We start from the raw sequence: 24,521 nt of genomic DNA, 5'->3' as shown, positions 1-24,521 counted from the left end.
GTATAGTCTAGGGCGTCCCTTGTTAGGCATAAGCCCCAAATAAACTTGGCGTGAGCCCCCTACAACTCACCTGCCTCCCCGTCGTAGTTTGCACCATAACACAAGGAATCGTGTGTGCATTAACCACAATGCTTGTGGTCAAAATGCAAACAAAATAACACACTCTGATAATATACGCATTGTCCTTGAAACTGATTGGTCCACACCAGAGACGGCTTTCTTTTGAGCCTCGTCTCAATTGGTGCTAGACCAGAGGACGCCAAAAGGCATGAAAAAAAAGTGAAAAACCCCTATTATTATACTCTTAGGTTTTTTCCTATTATTATATTTTGGTACTCGCAAAGGAGGGTCTAATGATAAAACAACTCCATCGGCACATCTTCAGGTTAGAAGACGTACCGAGACTCCCAGAAGGCCGTGCGGGAGGGCATGTGGCAAAGTGCGGCGCCAGCTATCATAGAGTAGTGGCGGTCGTGTCGCAACAGTTCTCTGCGGCGAGTAACAACGTCTTTAAAAACAACGGCGCTACGCCTCCCCAAATAAAATTAACCGAGCCACTTGCACCTTCCGAGATTTGGCGGTGAATGGGACACCTACCCTGCCAGTTGCTGACAGACATCTCGGAAAGGGGATTAAAGGGGATTAAAGAGCGAACGTCTGGCCCCCTCACCTGCGACAGCTCCTTGAGTCGGAAGCCAACCTCCTCTGCGAGCAGCTGACACGCGTCCTCCGACATCTGCGCGAGTCCCACGGACTCGCCGATGAGCTTCACCGACTCGACGGGCAGCAGCGTGCCGCTCACGCGCGACTTCTTCTCCTCCGCCATCGCCCCTCGTGCCAGGCACAGCTGCGCTACGCAACGACGCACGGACAGACGGGGGTGGCGTGGGGGGGGGTCAAGAGTTACAGGGAGATAGGGGGGGCAGGGGGTACAGGGAAATGGGGAGGCAAGGATGTATGTTGAACTTTTTTCGCACCGTACCTTGCCAACCGGAGGTGCGGGGAAAGGACAATAAACTGAACTGAAGAAATTAATTTTCGAATTTAGATTTAAAAGTGCATTGCTCCAGTGGCTTTCTGACCCACCCTACCGGACATCTGTGAAAAATAGCTTTACAACTCATCGGATTCCTCCAGTACAAATGAAGATTCTGAATCTGGCTTCCTAATATCAGAAGGACGAGTGTTCCAGACGGCGGCAGACGCGTATCTGTAAAAGCGCGCGAAGCCAAAGTCCGTCGCTGCGAGGATGCCCGCAGTTCATGCGATGGTTCATGCTCCTTGACGAAATCAGCAAAGCATTGTGGTTCATTTGTCGTAAGCACTTTGTGTGCAATGAAGACATGTCTGTCATACACAAGTGGAACAGACAGTGTATCTAGAACAAGGAGTTGGCAACCGGCAGCTCTGGAGCTGCATGCGGCTCTTTTAGGACTGCTTCGTGATGTTATCTATTAAGGACACGAATTGCGGCTCTTGAAATATTGAGTTTTCTTTTACAGAATTCCCAAAAAAGCCCTCATCTAGAATAACACTGGTCAACACACTTTTCTGGCATAAGGTATTCCAACGGTTTTAAGGTAATTTTTTTAGGGTGCCGATTCCAAATCTGGCATCAGTTTTTGTCTATCACATCAGGTTTTTGAGATATTAAATATTGCATTTTCAATAAAAACTGCAGAAGAAAAATATTAAATAGATGTGGATATCTACATAAAATGATATTATAAACACACTATCCTAAAAATACAGCACCATATTTTAACACTAAAGCAGTCACTGACTCGGAACAACTTGCAATCATAAGTAACAGAGTTAAGATAATTGGTTTTTTACCCTTCTATCTGGCAACAAAACTGACACCTTTTTACAAGGAGTCATGTTTGCATAGACCGCAATACCTGCAGTCATAATACAAACAAAAGAACATAACTCTGATAATGTGCACTGTCCTTGAAGTTGATTGGTCCACACCCGAGACAGCTTTCCTTAGAGCCTAGTCTCACATGGGTTGGACCAGATGACGCCAAAAGGCGCGCCTTTTGGCGTCATCTGGTCGAACACCATATGAGGCTAGGCTCTAAAGAAAGCTGTCTCTGGTGTGGACCAATCAGTTTCAAAGACAATGCATACATTATCAGAGTATTGTTTTTGTTTGAATTTGACTGCAAGTATTGTGGTTAATGTAAACATGATTCCTTGAAAAAGGTGTCAGTTTTGTTGCCAGAAAAAAGGGGAAAAACCCTATTAGTAGATTTTGGTACTGGCAAAGGAGGTCCCATGATGTAGACAAATACATTTAACAAATGCATACAAGATTTGACAATACAACAACGACAACAACAGACATATTGAGTTAAAAGAAAGCGTGTAAAAAGATAGTAAAATTTAATATTTTTCATGTTTTTTTTTATGATAAAATATAGTTTTGTCATCAGTATGACATAAGTATACCAAGTTTGCAGTCGATACCACATTGGGAAGTGGGTTAAAAGTGAGTTACAAGATTTGAGGATACGACAACAACAGACAGAGTGAGTTAGAAGAAAGCGTGTAATAAAAAGAGACCGACAGAGATAAGGCATGGCCACTCAAAGCAGCAGTGTCCTTCTGTAACAATGGCACTCCTACAGAAGGATACTGCTGCTGCATCTAAGCTGGACCCAAAGAACCATCGAAGAAGACGACCTGTAGATGATGATGATGATGCAGGCAGTGATGAAAAGGTACCCAGCACTGTTTAGACACATTGAGTTAGGATGGACAACAACAGGAAAATGTAAAGTGTGTGGTTTGCAAACAATTGAAGGAACCGGGAAAGAGAGGAAAACCTTGATTTGAATGTTTCGTGACTGCAGGAATCCATACTCTTTGGTTCTTTCGGTAAAGTCACGTAGGTAGTTATTTATTTTCTACCTACGTGACTTTACCGAAAGAACCAAAGCGAAAAAGAGGAAGACCTGCTGACAGAGAATGGGTTGACAACGACGACGGTGCCAGAAAGATGTGGCTACTACTTGAGCAATATTGGCACAACGAGCCAGAGGAAAGTGGGAACAATAAAAGAAACCTGTAGTTGACACCTCGGGGGCTATCTGCCCACGGATCGTGGTGATGATGTACTACACTATACACTACAATATACACTACACCACTATACACTTGGCTATATACTATACGATACACTATGATGTGGCACTACTTGAGCATGCTGGCACTACAAGACAGAGGAAAGTGGATGCAAGAAATTACTAAATGTGAAATGGAAACCACCGTTGGCTATCTGCCCATGGATCGTGATGATACACTACACCATCCACTACTATACACTACGTTGTACACTACACTATAATGTGACACTGCTTGAGCATATCGGCATGACAAGACAGAGGATGCAAGAAATGACAAAATGTGCAGTGGACACGTAGGGGACTATCTGCCCATGGATCGTGGTGATGATGATGATACACTACACTATACACTACACCATTAAACACTACTATATACTACAACACTATACACTACACTATGATACACAATATACACTACGCTATACACTACACCACTAAACACTACTATATACTACACCACTATACACTACGCTACTATACACTACACTACTATACACCACACTACTATACACCACGCTACTATACACTACACTACTATACAATACTATACACTACACTATGCTACGCTACTATACACTACACTACTATACACTACACCACTAAACACTATACTACTATACACAACTATACACTACACTACTATACAATATACGTACTATGATGTGGCACTACAGGACAGAGAGGAAAGTGGAAACAACACAAATGACGCAATGTGTAGTGGACGCACACCACAGGCAATCTGCCCGTGATAATTCAGTTTATTTATTTTACCATTTAGTTTCATTTTACTTATTATAACCCTGTGAGCAATGCGGCTCTTGACTCGGGTGCAACCAAAACAAAAACATGAACAAGAAACATCTTAAAGCGACTACAACCCAACAGACAAAAAATCCTGGAAATACAGCAAAAGTTTTCCCAAAAAACACAAAATAATGATGAATGCTCCCAATGCGGTTCGATAAAGATGCTTAGCATTCAATTCAAAGCACGCTTAACAGTACGGCTAATACTACAAATGCACCACAACATAGGTTTGTTTGGGGTAGATCGCGTAAATATATAAATGTGTGTCGTTAAACCCGCCACCACCCGACACAGCGAATTCGTGAAGGTTTGTGGCGTAAACGGAACGTGGCCAATTCGTGTGTTGGGAGAGCAAATCCACAACATTTATAATCAGAGTTCGACGTTTCGCCAGTGATTACGACCGGCATCATCAGGCGGACAGGCAGATGGACAATCTCACACGCGATCAGCCTCAGCTTTGATAATTGTTTTTTTTACCCTTCTATCTGGCAACAAAACTGACACCTTTTTTTACAAGGAGTCATGTTTGTGCATAGACCATAATACCTGCAGTCATAATGCAATCAACTTCAAGGACAGTGCATACATTATCAGAGTTGTCTTTTGTTTGCATTATGACTGCAGGTATTGTGGTCTATGCAAACATGACTTCGTGTAAAAAAAGTGTCAGTTTTGTTGCCAGATAGAAGGGTAAAAAAAAACAATTATCATATTTTTTACTGGCAAATGCTAAATGAAGGCCGCCGCTAAATCTCACAGCCTACCCCTTGTAATGCAACACACCAAAATTAACACATCGTCTGAAGTGATAATGATGATGTATACGTAGGAGACAGTGGCTAGCGAGCGTTAGTGTTAATTTGATTGTTAATACGTTTTAAATCGGGGCTTTCTTACCGAGTTTACGTTGAATCCGATCGGACGTGGACAAACCTCCGAATGGCTTTCCTTGATACGTCGTATATACCTTCGCTTGGCGTCTGTAGAAAACCTAATTTGATATCTATTTTAAAACAACATTTTTTATTCCGTTTCACATTTAACAAAACACTTTAACCCGCATAAAATAATCGGGGCCGACCGTCCCCATCAACAATAGCCCGTGGGTTTCCTGGCCCCCTTCATCGGCCATCTTAGGTAGGGGGGTGGGGAAACAGTGACATCATCAGCTGCTCGTCCACTGTCCAATGGGAACATAGCCCTGAGCAAGATGGCCGCCATAAACCGCCCCTCCCTCCGCCACTTCCCCCTACCCCGCTCCCCTACCCCGCCCCCTCGTCCCGCCCTTCCATACCCCGCCCCCCTACTCCCCCCCTACCCCGCCCCTCTGCCCCGCCCCCATTTACACCTCACTACCTCACCCCCTACAACGCCCCCCCCTACCCCCCTGCCCCGCCCCCCTCTACACCTCACTACCCCACCCCCTACAACGCCCCCCCCTGCCCCACCCCCCTTACCCCCCCTACCCCACCCCCCTTACCCCCCCTACCCCACCCCCCTTACCCCCCCCCACTGCCCCACCCCCCTTACCCCCCCTACCCCGCCCCCCTACAACGCCACCCTCAACCCGCCCCCCTTACCCCCCCCACTGCCCCGCCCCCCTTACCCCCCCTACCCCACCCCCTACCCCGCCCCCCTACAACGCCACCCTCAACCCGCCCCCCTTACCCCCCCAGCCCCGCCCCCCTCGACTCCGCCCCCCTAAATTTTAATACTCCGACTGATGATCCTGCTGTTGTAGAGTGACCCATACAGCCAGCTATGGCTGCAGGGTTTGCTAGTACATGTTATTTATGTCGTTTATTGTGAAAATTCCATCACAGTTCCTACGATCACTGTTTCATTGCTTTTATGGCTTTATTTTGGTGATTTCGAAACGTTTTTTGGTTTGGCCATGTTTGTTTGTTGCAGTACAGAGTTAGACTGATGGCCTTAATCTAAGTTGTCTTGTGGTTGTTGTTGTTGTTTGACTTGCATCCCACTGGGATTTTTGCACACAGCGTTGGTGTACGGTGCTTTTTTTTTCTGCAATGTTTTGCTGTATTTTCTTGGATTTTCTGTTTGCACTTAGTCACATAGTCACTTTAAGATGTTTTTTGTTTATTGCGGTTGCACCCGATTCAAGAGCCGAATGGCTCACAGGGCTACACCTCCTAATAAATTAACTTGAACAACCCGCCCCCTCGACCCCTCCCCCTTTCGTCAACCCACGTGGTTTCGCGAGGTGCCCAATCAGAGACTCCCTCGCCCGCCTCTTAGTAATCCCCGGCAATCGATTCGAATTCATTGATCTTTTATAATCGATTCTTAACGAACGGATAATCGAGAATGGCCGAGGAATCAGAATCTTTCATTGAGACTGGAGAAATCCGATGAGCTGTGAAGTGTAGTAAATGAAAGCTAAATCACGAAACAGATCATTAAAATAGATACTATAATATATAGGGCCGTCCATAAATGACGTCACGCACCTAGGGGGTGGGGGGGGTCAGACATTTGTGACGATGTGTGACGAGGGGGGGGGGGTTCAGAAATGTGACGTCACATCAAAATGCGCAACTTTAAATCAAGTTCAAGTTCATTTATTAGGTATAGCCCTCTTCTTGGTTCTTTCGGTAAAGTCACGTAGAAGGGACATAATAAAATAATAAAAATAAAACATTTATTATGTTATAAAATAAAACATATTTATTATGTTTTATTTTTTTATTTTATTATTTCCCTTCTACGTGACTTTACCGAAAGAACCAAGAAGATGAATCCCTGCAGTCACGAAAGCTTTAAATCGAAAGGTATAGCCCTGTGAGCCATTCGGCTCTTGAATCGGGTGCAACCGCAACAAACAAAAAAAAACATGAACAAGAAAACATCTTAAAGTGAATATGTGACTGAGTACAAACAGAAAATCCAAGAAAAGACAGCAAAATGTTGCAGAAAAAGCACAGTACACCAACGATGTGTGCAAAAAAATCCCAGTGGGATGCAAGTCAAACAACAACAACAACCACAAGACAACTTAGATTAAGGCCATCAGTCTAACTCCGTACTACAACAAACAAACATGGCCAAACCAAAACACTTTTCGAAATCACCAAAATAAAGCCATGAAAGCAATGAAACAGTGGTCATAGGAACTGTGACCGAATTTTCACAATAAATGACGTCACGCGATTTTGGACGATTTTTGACCCCCCCCCCCTTCGTCACACGGCATCACAAAAAGTCAGACCCCCCTCAAATATGACGTCACAAAGCTCTGCCCGCCCCCCCCAAAAAGAAAACATGCTTCAAATCGCTTTAAACTATTGTCATTGTAGTGCGTATTTAATGTGGCGCTGCACTCTGATGTTGTAGGAGAAAACATTTATTAAAAAGTATATTTAATTAAGTAGAACGTGTTGTCTATATTTATTTAAAGTTGTGCATTTTGATGTGACGTCACATTTCTCAACCCCCCCCCCCCCTCGTCACACATCGTCACAAATGTTTGACCCCCCCCCCACCCCTAGGTGCGTGACGTCATTTATGGACGGCCCCTAAACCCACCACAACATTTACAATTACTCTTTGGCTCTGTCGGTAATATCCTTGGTTGGTAAAGTCACGTAGAAGGGAAATAATAAAATAATAAAAATTAAACAATTACATTCTCAGATAGTTTAGTTAAATAATTGAATTTAATAATTAAATTTACCTTTTTAAAAAATAAAGTTTAATATTATATTTTTGGTTCTTTCGGTAAAGTCACGTAGAAGGGAAATAATAAAATAATACAAAAAAACTTTTAAATTCTCAGATAGTTTAGTTAAATAGTTTAATTTAATAATTTAATTTCCCTTTAAAAAAAAAGTTTAATATGTTCTTCGGTTGAAAAAAGTGGCGGTTTAAAAAAAAAATGTTCTTGCTGTGGTCTTCACACCTGATGATGATTGCTTGTGTTGCAATCGTCGTGAGAATTTTATTGTTTTATTTTTAATATTTTATTATTTCCCTTCTACGTGACTTTACCGAAAGAACCAAGAATATCATATTAAACTTTAAAAAAGGTAAATTAAATTATTCAATTAAATTATTAAACTAAACTATCTGATAATGTTATTGTTTTATTTTTAATATTTCCCTTCTACGTGACTTTACCGAAAGAAGCAATAATATCATATTAAACTAAAAAAAAGGTAAATTAAATTATTAAATTAAACTATTTAACTAAACTATCTGATAATTTGATTGCTTTATTATTTTATTATTTCCCTTCTACGTGACTTTACCGAAAGAAGCAATAATATCATATTAAACAAAAAAAAAGGTAAATTAAATTATTAAATTAAACTATTTAACTAAACTATCTGATAATTTGATTGTTTTATTTTTAATATTTTATTATTTCCCTTCTACGTAACTTTACCGAAAGAAGCAATAATATCATATTAAACTTTAAAAAAAGGTAAATTAAATTATTCAATTAAACTATTTAACTAAACTATCTGAGAATTTTATTTTTATTTCCCTTCTACGTGACTTTACCGAAAGAACCAAGAAGATGAATCCCTGCAGTCACGAAAGCTTTAAATAAAAATGTCTTTCGGTAATGTCACGTAGAAAGAAAATTAATTAAATAAATCGGAGTACGACGTTTCGCCCGTAATTACGAGCAGCATCATCAGGTGACATGCGGCTGTTGTGAAACGACCTCCCATCAGCTGTCCTCGAGTGAACCGGCGGAATCGATACACCAAGTCGATTAATTCGGTAATCGATTCCTACAACGCGCAAATAACAATACTGTACTGTAAATTGAATCGAAAATGTGTAATCGGTAATGTTGTGGTAATCGATTCCCTACGCGCGCTTAATCTTGTAGAACATTTCTACAGAATCGATTCCCCCGTTAACACAACAATGAAATCGCTTAAACGATTCGCCACAATCGGCTTCACCGCCTCAACTAAAACCGATTCGCAAAAATCGAATTGATGACAAATCGTTAAACCGATTCACACGCGCGAGGTTTAGCGCTCAAACGCATTCCCCTGGAACGGAATCGATTCCTGCAACGTATGAACCGACACTGATCGAAAATCGATTCTCTCTCCCACACTCCCTTCCCCAATGTTGGGGTTGGTTTTGGGTCGCGGGCAGAGACGGTGGTGGTGGTGGTGAGGCCGAGTTAGTTTAGTTGTGGTGGTGGTGGTGAGGCAGAGTTAGTTTAGTTGTGGTGGTGAGGCCGAGTTTGTGTAGTTGTGGTGGTGGTAGTGGTGAGGCCGAGTTAGTTTAATTGTGGTGGTGGTGGCCGAGTTGGTGGTGGTGAGGCCGTTTGAGTTTAGTTGTGGTGGTGGTGAGGCCGAGTTAGTTGGTGGTGGTGAGGCCGAGTTAGTTTAGTTGTGGTGGTGAGGCAGAGTTAGTTTAGTTGTGGTGGTGGTGGCCGAGTTGGTGGTGGTGGTGGCCGAGTTAGTTGGTGGTGGTGAGGCCGTTTGAGTTTAGTTGTGGTGGTGGTGAGGCCGAGTTAGTTGGTGGTGGTGAGGCCGCCTGAGTTGGTGGTGGTGGTGAGGCCGAGTTAGTTTAGTTGTGGTGGTGGCCGAGTTTGTGGTGGTGGTGGCCGCCTGAGTTGAGTTGTGGTGGTGGTGAGGCCGAGTTAGTTGGTGGTGGTGGTGAGGCCGTTTGAGTTTAGTTGTGGTGGTGGTGAGGCCGTTTGAGTTTAGTTGTGGTGGTGGTGGTGAGGCCGAGTTAGTTGGTGGTGGTGGTGAGGCCGAGTTAGTTGGTGGTGGTGAGGCCGCCTGAGTTGGTGGTGGTGGTGAGGGCATCTGAGTTAATTGGTGGTGAGGGCATCTGGGTTAATTGGTGGTGGTGGTGGTGATGGGCACAGCGGGTGGCGTGGCTTTGAATACATTCGTTGTTTAGGGAGGGAGGGAGGGGTGTTTGGTGGTGGTAGTAGTAGTGGTGGCGATCTTCACCCAACTCGAAAAAAGTTACAGGGAAGTAAGGGGGGGCTCGGTGGGGTGGGTGGTGAGGGGGGCTCGGTGGGGGGGGGGCTCGGAGGTCTACGAGGGGGGTGAGGTGAGGTGAGGAGGTCTACGAGGGGGGTGAGGTGAGGTGAGGAGGTCTACGAGGGGGGTGAGGGGGGTGAGGCGAGGAGCACGTGGCAGCGATGGCGCCAACAACATGGCGACGAAAACAACAACAACAACAACAACAGCCTCGACGGAGAAATCAACAGCGACGGGGTGGCACTCGACCGGCTCGATCGACCACCACCACGAGGCCCAAGCAGCAGCCCTCCAAAGCAACAGCAGCAGCCGCAGCAGGCAACGCCGTCTCGCTCGACCCTCCCGCCGGCGAGGCTCTGCTGCCTCTCGAGAGTTGCATGTGTCCCGTGTGTCTGGACATCCTCGTGGAGCCGGTGACGATGCCGTGCGGACACTCGCTGTGCGCTCCCTGCTTCGCGCAGTGCGTCGAGAAGGCGGCCCTCTGCTGCCCGCTGTGCCGGGCCCGCGTCTCCAGCTGGGCCCGGCGGAGGGCCCGCGAGCCGGGCGGTCTCCTGGACGCGGCGCTGTGGAACAAACTGCGGGCACAGCACCCCGAGCGGTGCCTCAAGAGGATGCGGGAACGTGGTGACGGTGGTGGTGGTGACGGTGGTGACGGTGGTGGTGGTGATGGCGGAGGTGGTGACGGCGGAGGTGGTGATGATGATGGTACGGGGCATGCTGATTTGATGTCATTGGTTTGGTTTGGTGGTGGACGTGGTTGTGGTGGTGATGGTGGTGATGGCGGAGGAGGTGATGATGGTACGGGGCATGCTGATTTGGTGTCATTGGTTTGGTTTGGTGGTGGACGCGGTTGTGGTGGTGGTTGTGGTGGTGATGATGATGGTACAGGGCATGCTGATTTGGTGTCATTTGTTTGGTCTGGTGGTGAACGTGGTTGTGGTGGTGATGATGATGGTACGGGGCATGCTGATTTGGTGTCATTGGTTTGGTTTGGTGGTGGACGTGGTTGTGGTGGTGGTGGTGGTGGTGGTGATGGTGATGATGGTATGGGGCATGCTGATTTGGTGTCATTTGTTTGGTCTGGTGGTGAACGTGGTTGTGGTGGTGGTGGTGATGACGATGGTACGGGGCATCCTGATCTGGTGTCATTGATCTGATCTGGTGGTGGACGTCGTGGGTGGTGGTCGTGGTGACTGGTACGGGCATCCTGATCTGGTGTCATTGATATGATCTGGTGGTGGTGGTGATGACGATGGTATGGGCATCCTGATCTGGTGTCATTGATATGATCTGGTGGTGGTGGTGGTGGTGATGACGATGGTACGGGCATCCTGATCTGGTGTCATTGATCTGATCATGTGGTGGACGTGGTTGTGGTGGTGGTGATGACGATGGTATGGGGCATCCTGATCTGGTGTCATTGATATGATCTGGTGCTGTTACTGGGATTGGTGGTGATGATGGTACGGGGTATCCTGATCTTCTGGCGTCCTTGATCTTTTTTACTGGTGGATGTGGTTGTGGTGGTGGTATGGCGAGCGGTGGCTCAGTGATTAGCACGCTGCGCTAAGAACACAGCAACCTGAGTTCTAAACGATAACCGACGTTGTATTTTACCAAGTAAGGCCCACTGAGCTATGTAGCTCTTTTTCAGAAGCGACTTGGCTCGCTAACAGCACTTGCCTCCGTAGCCTGTTAAGGCTATATGGGGGATCTTTGTCTTTTGGAGATTATAATGGTATGGGGCCTCCTGATCTCCTGGTGTCTTGATCTGATGTTGTGGTTGTAGTGGTGATGGTTGGTGGTGGCGGTGACGATGATATTACAGGTGGTCTGATCTTTTGGTGTCTGAATCTGATCTGGTGCTGGTCGTTGTTGATGAGATGATGGCTGCGGTGGTGATTGTGGACATGATGCTACGGGGCCTGGTGTCTTGATCTGGCAGTAGGGGAATTGATGGTGGCGGTGTTGGAGATGGTGGCGGTGGTGGAGATGACGATGGTGGTGGAGATGACGATGGTGGTGGAGATGACGATGGTGGTGGAGATGACTGGTGGTGAAGATAGTGGTGATGGTAGTGGTAGTGGTGATGGTAGTGGTGGTGGTTGTGGTGATGGTAGTGGTAGTGGTGGAGGTCGTGGTGATGGTGGTAGTGGTAGTAGTGGTGGTGATTGTGGTGGTGGTAGTAGTAGTGGTGATGGTGGTGGAGGTCGTGGTGGTGGTGGAGGTCGTGGTGATGGTGGTAGTGGTGGTGGTGATGTTGGTGTCTCCACGTTGTCCCCAGGGCCGCTGTTTCAAGCTCCCGTGCTCGTCAGTCGACCCGGGGAGGTGTGGCGCGAGTACCAAGAGCAGTACGAGAAGGTGCGGAGACGTGAGCTCACACACACTCCTACCACGTGCACCACACACACGTACCACACACACTCCTACCACACGTACCATACACACGTACCATACACACGTACCACACACACGTACCACACACTCGTACCACACACACATACCACACACACTCCTACCACACGTACCACACACACTCCTACCACACGTACCATACACACGTACCATACACACGTACCACACACACGTACCACACACTCGTACCACACACACGTACCACACACTCGTACCACACACACGTACCACACACACTCCTGCCACACGTACCACACACACAAGTACCACACACGTACCACACACGCACCACACACACGTACCACACACGTACCATACACACTCCTACCACACACACTCCTGCCACACACACGCGCCACACGCACAAGTACCACACGTACCACACACACGTACCACACACACGTACCACACACTCGTACCACACACACTCCTGCCACACGTACCATACACACGTACCACACACGTACCACACACACGCACCACACACACTCCTACCACACGTACCACACACACGTACCACACACGTACCACACACACGTACCACACACACGTACCACACACTCGTACCACACACACGTACCACACACACGTACCACACACTCGTACCACACACACTCCTGCCACACGTACCACACACACGTACCACACACACGTACCACACACACGTACCACACACTCGTACCACACACACGTACCACACACACGTACCACACACACGTACCATACACACGTACCGCACACACGTACCGCACACACGTACTGCACACACGTACCCCACACACACTCCTGCCACACACACGTACCACACACGTACCACACACGTACCACACACTCCTACCACACGTACTACACACACACTCATACCACACGTACCATACACACGTACCACACACGTACCACACACACTCCTGCCACACACACGTACCACACACTCCTGCCACACACACACTCATACCACACGTACCATACACACGTACCACTCGTACCACACACTCCTGCCACACACACGTACCACACACTCCTACCACACGTACTACACACACACTCCTACCAGACACACGTACCACTCGTACCACACGTACCATACACACGTACCACACACACTCCTGCCACACACACGTACCACACACGTACCACACACTCCTACCTCACACGTACTACACACACACTCCTACCACACGTACCATACACACGTACCACACACGTACCACTCGTACCACACACTCGTGTCACACACACGTACCACTCCTACCACACGTACCATACGCACGTACCACACACACTCCTGCCACACACACGTACCACAGACTCCTACCACACGTACCATACGCACGTACCACACACACTCCTGCCACACACACGTACCACAGACTCCTACCACACGTACTACACACAAACTCCTACCACACGTACCACACACACTCCTGCCACACACGTACCACACACACTCCTGCCACACACGTACCACACACACTCCTGCCACACACGTACCACACACACTCCTGCCACACACGTACCACACACACTCCTGCCACACACGTACCACACACACTCCTGCCACACACGTACCACACACACTCCTGCCACACACGTACCACACACACTCCTGCCACACACACGTACCACACATGTACCACACACATACCACACACTCCTACCACACATACTACACGCACGTACCACACACGTACCACACACATACCACACACACTCCTGCCACACACGTGTCACACACATACCACACACGTACCACAAACTCCTACCACACGTACCACACACACGTACCACACACACGTACCACACTCGTACCACTCGTAACACACACTCGTGCCACACACACGTACCACACTCGTACCACTCGTAACACACACTCGTGCCACACACACGTATACCACACACACGTACACCACACACACGTACACCACACACACGTACACCACACACACGTACCACACAAACACTCGTACCACACGTACCACACACACACGTGCCACTTGGACCACACACACACTCGTACTACATGTACCACACATACCACACACACACGTACTACACGTACCACACACACGCACACACGTACCACGTGCACTACACACACACACATGTACCACACACACACGTACCACGTACACCACACACACGTACCACACACGTACCACACAAAGACTCGAACCACACGTACCACACACACGCACCACTTGGACCACACACACACTCGTACTACATGTACCACACATACTACACACACACACGTACTACACGTACCACACACACACACGTAGCATGTGCACCATACACACATGTACCACACACACACGTACCACGCGCAACACACACCACACACACACACTTGTACCACACACGTACCACACACGTACCACACACACGCACACGTACCACACACACACGTACCACACACACACGTACCACATACGTACCATGCACACACACACGTACCATGCACACACACACGTACCACTCGTACCACACACACGTACCACACATACCACACACACACGTATTACACGTACCGCACACACACACATACCACATGCACAACACACACACGTACCACATACACCACACACACACGTACCACGTGCACTACACATACACACACATGTACCACACACACGTACCACACACACAAGTACCACACACGTACCACACACACGCACCACACACACGTACCACACACACAAGTACCACACACGTACCACACACACAAGTACCACACACACGTACCACACACACGTACCATACACACTCCTGCCACACACACTCCTGCCACACACACGCGCCACACACACAAGTACCACACGTACCACACACACGTACCACACACACGTACCACACACACGTACCACACACTCGTACCACACACACACGTACCATACACACGTACCACACACTCCTACCACACGTACCGCACACACTCCTGCCACACACACGTACCACACACACGTACCACACACACGGACCACACACGTACCACACACACGTACCACTCATACAGCACACACGTACCACACACACTCCTGCCACAGTACTACACACACACTCCTGCCACACGTACCATACACTCGTACCACACACTCGTGTCACACACGTACCACACACACGTACCACACACGTACCACACACTCCTACCACACGTACTACACACACACTCCTGCCACACGTACCATACACACGTACCACACACGTACCACTCGTACCACACACTCGTGTCACACACACGTACCACACACACGTACCACACACGTACCACACACTCGTACCACACACACGTACCACACACGTACCACTCGTACCACACACTCGTGTCACACACACGTACCACACACGTAGCACACACGTACCACTCGTACCACACACTCGTGTCACACACACGTACCACACACACGTACCACACACACGTACCACGTACACCACACACACGTACCACACACACACTCGTACTGCATGTACCACACACTCGTACTACATGTACCACACACTCATACCACACGTACTACTCGTAACAACACACACAAGTACCACTCATACCACACACGAACACATACCACACGTACCACACACACGTACCACGTGCACTACACACACATACCACACACACACACCCTCGTACCACACACACACACCCTCGTACCACACACACACGTACTACACGTACCACACACACACACACGTACCACGTGCACTACACACACACACGTACCACACGCACACACCTACCATGCGCACCACACACACCACACACACACACTTTTACCACACACACGTACCACACACACACACACGTACTACACACGTACCACACACACACACACGTACCACGCACACACACACACTCGTACCACACACACACACTCCTGTACCACACACCCACATTTCTACCTCACATACCACACACACGTCCAATGCAATTCCCACAATATTATAGGGCATCAATGCGGACTTTTAAAACGTGTTTTAACGACGACAGAAAGATGGACAATAACTCGATCGGGAATACAAAGAATCTTAACAAGATTTGGAATGTATTGACTAGCCCGGAGATCGAACTTAATTCGTTCCAGAAGGCCATTCGAACACCGATTTGTTCGAACACCGAATACATTTTCCCCATAAGAATGAATGTAAATGACATGAATTGGTTCCAGACAAAAGAAATCTCTCATTATAAAGCATTTTTACACGAAGTTTGCAGTAATTACATGCATAGAATCATACAAAAAAAATCAAAAAACTTGTGTATGGATGAACACCAAGAAAACCACTAAAATAAAGGAAATTACTGAAAAAGTTAAGGGACGATGTTTTGCGGGTCTGCACTGGGTGAGAGCTACGTGTTAACTGAGCCTCTCATATGGTAACAACCTTTGGCCAAGCGTCATGCACACTGGCCATACGGCGTACAGGTTATTTCAAGTTGTGATTGGCCATTCGACCTCCGAATTTCGTTCGGTTTCCGGGGCAAAAAAATGTTCGGAAATATCGTTTGAACACCGATTTGTTCGAGTTCTGGTGCGTTCGATCTCCGAGGTTCTACTGTACAAACGATTCTTCAAAACCCATATTCTTAGGTAGGTAAAAAATTCAACTTAATAAAAGTAAAAAAAATCACGACGTTTCGGAGGCAACACAAGCTTCCGTCTTCAGGTGGAACAGTCACATCACGATAGCTGTATCAAGTGAGAGAAATTCCAAGAAAACCGTATTTGTATATATACTGGTTGAGGGTGGGAGGAGCCAAGGTAGGCCCTGAATATTATTTTTGTGAGGTTCGGTGCGGCTGAAGCACGCTGTTAGGAATGAGCCTTTGTTGTGTAAACCCCACGGCGACATGAACAGCACACGTCTGCACAGCGCCCCCCGCGCGTCAACGATTACAGAACACCGCCTACAACCGATTTCGATTTAAAGCTTTCGTGACTGCAGGGATTCATCTTCTTGGTTCTTTCGGTGAAGTCACGTAACTTTACCGAAAGAACCAAGAAGATGCAACCGACTCTTAAAAAAACTCCCCAGACTCAACCGACGCGCCCCGCCTGTGTGTTGGCGATCACAGGGCACGGTGGCAATGAAACGCGTACAGAAAAAGTAATATTTAAAAATACTTTTTAAAAACACGCTTTAATGAAATGTACCGTACGAGTAATGGAAGAACTCCACGACTCCAGGAAAGTGGCCCCGAAGTTTGCCACAACGTCAGGGACCGTGGTGATTTACAGCCAACGTCAGTTGAGCGTGGACAATTAGACCCAAGCCGAAACATAACATGTAAAAAAGATTGCTTACGAATTTTTTATTTTTAATGATAGAATGTAGTATTGTCATCAGTATGACATACGTATACTAAGTTTGCAGTCGATACCACATTGGGAAGTGGGTTAAAATTGCGTTACAAGATTTGAGGATATAACAACGACAACAACAGAGAGAGTGAGTTAAATGAAAGCGTGTAAAAAGATAGTTTAAAATTATTATTTTCATTTTTTATGATAGAATATAGTATTGTCATCAGTATGACATAACTATACCAAGTTTGCAGTCGATATCACATTGGGAAGTGGGTTAAAATTCCGTTACAAGATTTGAGGATACGACAACAACAGACAGAGTGAGTTCATAGAAAGCGTGCAAAACGATAATGTGGCTACCAACCCCCCACCCCCCCTCCCCCCCACCCTCCACCCCCCCACCCCCCCACCCCCTCCGCCTGCCTCCCGGCTGCAGCTGCAAGCGGAGCGGCTGGCCCAGGACGAGGAGGAGCGGCGTCTGTCGGAGCGCCTCATTGCCCAGCTGGAGGATGAGCAGCAGCAGGAGCTGGCGGCCCGAGCGCAGCAGGAGGCCATGGACAGCGAGTTGGCTCACAGGCTCAGCCTCGCCAGGGTGAGACGCACGCACGCCGTCACACGCACACACGCATGCATGCACGCACGCATGCGTGTCGTACGCGGGTGTCGCTGATACGTACATGACACGCACGCACGCGGTCACACGTACGACACGCACGCAGGCATGCGTGTCGTACGCGGGTGTCACTGATACGTACATGACACGCACGCACGCACGCACGCACGCGGTCACACGCATGCGTGTCGTACGCGGGTGTCGCTGATACGTACATGACACGCACGCACGTGTCACACACGCTGGCGTCACAAACACAAAGATATTTTATTATGTTTTATTTTTATTATTTTATTATTTCCCTTCCACGTGACTTTACCGAAAGAACCAAGAAGATGAATCCCTGCAGTCACGAAAGCGTTCAATCGAAACAAAGGTCCCCCGTATAGCTTGAGCAGACTGTTGGGGCAAGTGCTGTTAACGAGCACCTATGAAGGCCGGCACGGCACACGAGGGGGTGGGGTGGCCAACACCACACCAGGACGCCTTTGTCTACCCAGTGGCGATGTTTACTCACCGCACCAGGTACTAATTCGAGGCCGAGTCGACCTAGGAGAGGCCCGGGACCGGTTCAGATAATCGTCCCTGGTGTTAGCCGTGAGCGGGAATCGAACTCGTGTCGCCGAATTTCGTAGCGCAGCGCTAACCGCCACACCACCACTCCCCGCACGCGTATTGGACAGGCACGTCAGAGGTCGCAAACGGGTTTTGATTCCTTACCCGTACCCGGCCGCACCAGGGTCGCAAACGGGTACCCGTACCCGGCCGTACCCGTACCCTACCCGTACCCCCGGCCGGGTACGGGTAGGGTACGGGTATCGGGTACCCGATTGCGACCTCTGGGATGAAGCCATGTTGCAGGCGCGGGTGGGTTGATTCTAGGCACTTGAATTGTGAGAAGAGACAAGACGTTGGGAAATGAGTGACAAACTGTTAATCACCGGTGACTCACGGCCCACCCGTACCCGGCCGCACCAGGGTCGCAAACGGGTACCCGTACCCGGCCGGGTACGGCCGGGTACGGGTAGCCGGGTATCGGGTAGGGTACGGGTATCGGGTGCCCGGTTGTACCACCAAACTCTGGCTGCAGAGTTTGGTGGTACATGTTGTTTACGTCGTTTATTGTGAAAATTCGGTCACAGTTCCTATGACCACTGTTTCATTGCTTTTATGGCTTTATTTTGGTGATTTTCAAAAGTTTTTTGGTTTGGCCATGTTTGTTTGTTGTAGTACAGAGTTAGACTGATGGCCTTAATCTAAGTTGTCTTGTGGTTGTTGTTGTTGTTTGACTTGCATCCCACTGGGATTTTTGCACACAGTGTTGGTGTACGGTGCTTTTTCTGCAGTATTTTGCTGTCTTTTTTTGGATTTTCTGTTTGCACATAGTAACAAATTCACTTTAAGATGTTTTCTTGTTCATGTTTTTGTTTTTTGTTTGTTGTGGTTGCACCCGATTCAAGAGCCGAATGGCTCACAGGGCTACACCTAATACATGAACTTGAACTTGAATCTTGACCCGTTCCCAACAGACTGCCTCAAGCTCTCTGGCTCTCCGCCTTTTATACCAACTTGCCACCGAGGGGCGGGGCTGTGTGGGATCACGGCATCCCCCCACAGCCCCCCCTCCCCACAGCCCCCCAGGGTGGTAACCGTTGCAGACGTGGATGTGGACACCCCAGTGTAACCGTCCGTTTCCGTCCCGTAACACCCCTACACATGCATACTTGCACACAGCGATAAAACCCACTCTTCGCAACGCGTGCAAAGCCCTGTACACCCCGCTGCCAATCAATGATTTTGACATTAATCATCGCTGGCCCCCGACCTGGTGGTCGGAAATTCCACATTACTGTGACAGGGCTCCGTCCATCCGTGCGTACTGACTGCCGCCCCCCCCCCCACTATCCCTGCCCCCTGTGAAGGAGGAAGAGCCGGTGCAGATGTCATCGTGTTCCTTGATGAATCAGAGGTCGCCTTCGACGACTCTGAGTCCACGCACCCCGGTCCAGGAATCCACATCCGTCTCCAAGGGCATAGAGAGGTCAGTGGCTGACGATGACGACGACGACGATGACGACGATGTTGCCATTGCTGTGGTGATAATGGAAATGGCAACATTATCATCATCATCATATTGGTAGTGATAAAAACATGATCTTGGCAATGGCGTCATCACATCATCGTCATGGTATTGACATGTCAATGACGTCATCATAGTCTCAATGACGTCATCATTGACATCAATGTCATAATACCATGAGATTGTTGACATCACGATGATGTCTTAAAATCACCTGGCCACAAATGATGGCTTTAACGAAGTGGGCTTATCACGTGGAACTTTATTGCGGCCAAATACTCTAAACACACGTTGACTCTGAATGTGGAAGGGAAAAACCGGAGGACCCGGAGAAAAATCCACGCGAACGCGTGGAGAGAGAGAGAGACACGCAGACTCCTATACAGCAGGCGTCAGGGTCGTGATTGAACCCACGACCTCCTCCATACCAGGCGAGGGAGTTAACATCTCGCCATTGCGGCGCCCCTCATAATGATAGAGAGAGGCTGACTCAGAGAGAGAGAGGACGACTTAGGGAGATCTAGACAGAGAGGAGAGAGGGGACGACTCGGAAGAGAGAGGACGACTGAGAGCGATGTCACATCTCCGAGCCACTGCGGCACCCAATGACATCGTTGTCGCCGTGTCCCCCACCCCCCTCGTCGCTCTGTCTCCCGCAGGTTCCTCTCTCCCGTCCGGACACTACCAACGTCTCCATCGCCGCCCGTGCACCACCGCAGAACCGGACTGTCGCTGCAGCCAGGCACCAGTGCCGCCACCAGCACCATCACCACCGCCAGCAGCAGCGGGGGGAGGAGGAGGGAGGACGACACTCTCCACCACCACCAGCAGCTTCACCAGCTCCCTCACGGTAGCGCTCGCAGCAGCGACGACAGCAGGGAGGGCAGTACTCGGCAGCAGCAGCAGAACCTCCTGTGCACCAGCAGCAGCAACAGCCGGAGCAGCAGCAGCGAGGGCAGCGCTCGGCAACGGCGGCCACAGCAGCAGCAGGATCTTCTGTGTAGCAACAGCAGCAACAACAACAACAGCAGCAACAACAACAACAGCAGCAGCAGCATCAGCAGAGAGTGCCGGACACAGCAGCCACAGCTCCTCCTGCACCGCAGCAACAGCAGCAACAGCGGCGGCAGCAGCAGTAGCAGGGGCGACCGCGCGAGCAGCGGGGGCGACAGCATCACGCAGGAGCTGAACCACTTCAAGCCCATCGTGAGCTGTCCCCGCACACCGCCCAAGCAGCTCCCGGACGGGCGCGTCCTCTCCCCCGCCCTCGTCAAGGCGACGCCCATCAAGCCCACCGCCGCCACCGTAACCGCCTCGTCGTCGTCCACCTCGTCCACCTCCTCCTCGTCGTCCTCGCTGCGAGCGGAGGCGCCGGTGGTGGAGCTGGTCGCGAGCGCGGGGCGGGCAAAGGGGCGCAGGCCGTGCCGGGCGCTGGCGGAGGGAGCCTGGAGGTCGTCGCGCCGAGCGCGGCGAGCGGACGACGGCGGTGACGGAGGTGGTGGAGGAGGAGGTGGTGGAGGAGGTGGTGGAGGAGGAGGTGGTGGAGGAGGTGGTGGTGGAGGAGGAGGAGGTGGTGACGGTTGCTATGAGGAGCAGGTCCTGCGGTCCAGGTGGCGTCGCATTGCGGAGGAGCGGGAGGCGGTTGCCCGCGGCGATGACGGTACCGACAACGGTCACCGCGGCGACAACAACCACGATGATAACACCGGCGAAGATGGTGATGGTATCGTTGTCGATGGCGACGTTGCCGTCGCGGATGTTGAAGACTTGGAGCTGCCGCCCTCGCTGTTCCGCTGGCCCATGGCGCCGAGCGGATCCTCCGCGACTAAACACGACGGTGGCGGAGGAAGAGGCGAGCGGGGAGGGCCGGGAAACCACGCGACGACGCGCGGTGCCTCGGGAGCCAAGCGGCACCTCCCCTCCTCCTCGCCGCCGCCGGCAAGAAAGACCAACGGTGGCGGCGGTTGCCCGCCGGACAACAACCGCGAAGGCGACGACGACGACTCCGAAGACGACAACGTCTTCCTGACCAAGCGGGCGCCGGCTGGAAAGCGGCCTCGCCAATTGGTCTCCCCGGTGCCCCCCGCCACCTTCACGGCGGCGGCGGCGGCTCCCGGCTCTCCCCCCCTCGGCCCGGCAGGAGGAGTTGGTGGCGAACGTTGATGACTGCGACGCCGCCGTCGCCGCCTTAGCGAGGCGGCAGGACGAGGAGGACGAGGAGCGGCTGTTGCTCCAGGAGGACCGGGACCGCTGCCTCGCTCAGCGCCTCCAGCGGCAGCTCGACTCAGAGGCCAAAAAGGTCGACCGCAGCGCCGGCTCGGCCTCCGCGTACGAATTCCGGCGCCAACGCTCCTGCCACCTCACGGGGGCGGCGGGGGGGGCAACGGGGGCAACGGGGGCGGCAACGGGGGCGGCAACGGGGGCGGCTTCCGGCGGCAGACGGAGTCGGAGGTCGACCGGTGGGTCGAGGAGACGTCGGCCCAAGGAGGCCGTCGGAGACGCGCGGGGAGCGAAGGGCGGCCCCGGCAGGAAGAGGGCCGTGTCGGCAGCGGCGGCGTCGGCTGGGAAGGGCGGCGGAGGTGAAGGAAAGGTCGGGGGTGAGGTCGAGGGGGAGGGCAAGCGTGGGGGGGAGGGCATGTTGCAGGTGAAGATCAACAGGATTTTCCACAGGTGCCTGCCCGAGTCGAACGCATCCTGCTGATGAGGGCTTGGCCGTGGAGGTTAATTTCTGTCGATTTGGCCGTTTTTTTTGTTTTATCGATGTGTCGGTTTCAGAACGATGTGTGATCTGTCGTGTCGATTGGCAATTTTGTCGCCGGATTTTGGAATCCGTCTGTGGATTTGGAATGAGGCCGTCGGTATTGAATCTCGCGTCGATTTGGAAACGATCAGTAGATTTCGAATCGGAAGTGTCGAATTGGAATCGGAGCGTCGATTTGGAACCGATCTGTCCGTCGCTTGGCCGACTCGGAAATGGATTCGTCCGCTGCTCGGAACGGACGGATTGCGATGCTGGTGATGCGTGGGGGAGGAATGGACCGCTTGAGGCTTCCAGCGAAGGACATGCCGAGGAGAGGGGGGGGGGGCCGGGGGGGGGGGGCAGAGCGATTGGTGAAGAAGTTGGGACGGTGCGTCTGCGACAGACGGTCCAGCACGAGGCGGCAGGACAAGCCCTGGGTCGGTGTGGCTGCAAAGTGCGGACGGGAACGCCGACCGAATCAGACAGTGAATGTAGCAAAACGTGGCGGTGGGCGGAATCATTCACCGTGCACACACAAACAAGACAAAGATCCCCCGTGTAGCCTTAACAGACTGTTGGGGCAAGTGCCGTCAGCGAAGAGCAGCAGGCCGGCACGGCACACGAGGGGGCGGGGCGGACAGAACCACGCCCGACCGCCTTTGTCTCCCCAGTGGCGATGCTCACACATCCCACCGTATTCATTTGAGGCTGAGCCGACCGAGGGGAGGCCCACGACCGGTTCAGATATAATCACCGTCGGTGGCCGTGAGCGGGAATTGAAAACTCGGGTCGTCGGCGGGTTCGTAGCGCAGCGCGCAAAACCGCTGCGCCACCACTCCCCCGCACCCCCACTCTTGCGTACACACGCAATGAACATTCTTAGGGCGGGGAATTTATTTCAAATTTTTTCCCTCTTTCTTTCCTCTCTCTCTCGCCGCCCACATCGGCTGTCGCGGCGGAATTCACGGTCCGGGAAACGATTGCACGCCCGCGCCGGTGTGTTTTAAACTCGCCCTGAGATCTACGACGGAATCCTTTAGCCGCTGCTTGGCACAGCGAGAACGTGGCGCGTTGACAGGTTTCTTTTCCAAAAAATCCCCGCACACAGTGAGCAGCTTTGCCGCTGTCCGTAGCGTAGATCGGGAAGTTTTATTTTCGGAGGAAATCTTTACCGCAGAGGAGGGCGACGTCACCCTTTGGCCCGCCGTGCGACTGGCAAATGAATGTAGTATTCGCTTATCGCTGCCTGCCCCGTTCATCTCCGTCGTCATCAACGATCGTCATCTTCATCGTCGCGGCCACTGCCTAGTTGTAAAGCGGAGAGGGGAGGGGGGAGGGGAGTGGTGGTGTCTGCCAAAAGTACCACCGACCGATTGACTCCCCCACAAAAGTGGTGCTCGTTTTTATCGTCTCCGGAGAGAGGTGATGATGGCCAGTGTCTG

The 24,521-nt window shown here is 50.5% G+C and overlaps 2 protein-coding genes across 2 annotated transcripts in view; one reads left to right on the top strand and one right to left on the bottom strand.

The window, feature by feature from the left end:
- Positions 1–5,108, bottom strand: part of LOC144950163 (transcription initiation factor TFIID subunit 6-like) — a 37,910-nt gene extending 32,802 nt beyond the window's left edge. Inside the window, 2 exon segments of the mRNA XM_078880232.1 lie at positions 671–852; positions 4,839–5,108. Of these exon segments, the coding sequence (XP_078736358.1) occupies positions 671–826 (156 nt within the window). The 5' untranslated portion in view covers positions 827–852; positions 4,839–5,108.
- Positions 5,109–9,995: 4,887 nt separating this feature from the next.
- On the top strand, positions 9,996–23,040 carry LOC144950139 (uncharacterized). Its single transcript, XM_078880201.1, has 7 exons — positions 9,996–10,026; positions 10,067–10,630; positions 12,210–12,286; positions 18,083–18,238; positions 20,182–20,300; positions 20,999–22,415; positions 22,480–23,040. The coding sequence occupies exons 2-7, from the start codon at positions 10,087–10,089 to the stop codon at positions 23,038–23,040; spliced, it is 2,874 nt and encodes a 957-aa protein (XP_078736327.1). The 5' UTR covers positions 9,996–10,026; positions 10,067–10,086.
- Positions 23,041–24,521: the final 1,481 nt, after the last annotated feature.

This window comes from Lampetra fluviatilis, chromosome 56 (assembly GCF_964198595.1).
Source record: "Lampetra fluviatilis chromosome 56, kcLamFluv1.1, whole genome shotgun sequence".
NCBI classification, from domain to species: domain Eukaryota; kingdom Metazoa; phylum Chordata; class Hyperoartia; order Petromyzontiformes; family Petromyzontidae; genus Lampetra; species Lampetra fluviatilis.
Note: the sequence above shows the minus strand (reverse complement) of the source record. Positions and strands in the feature narration are given on the sequence as shown.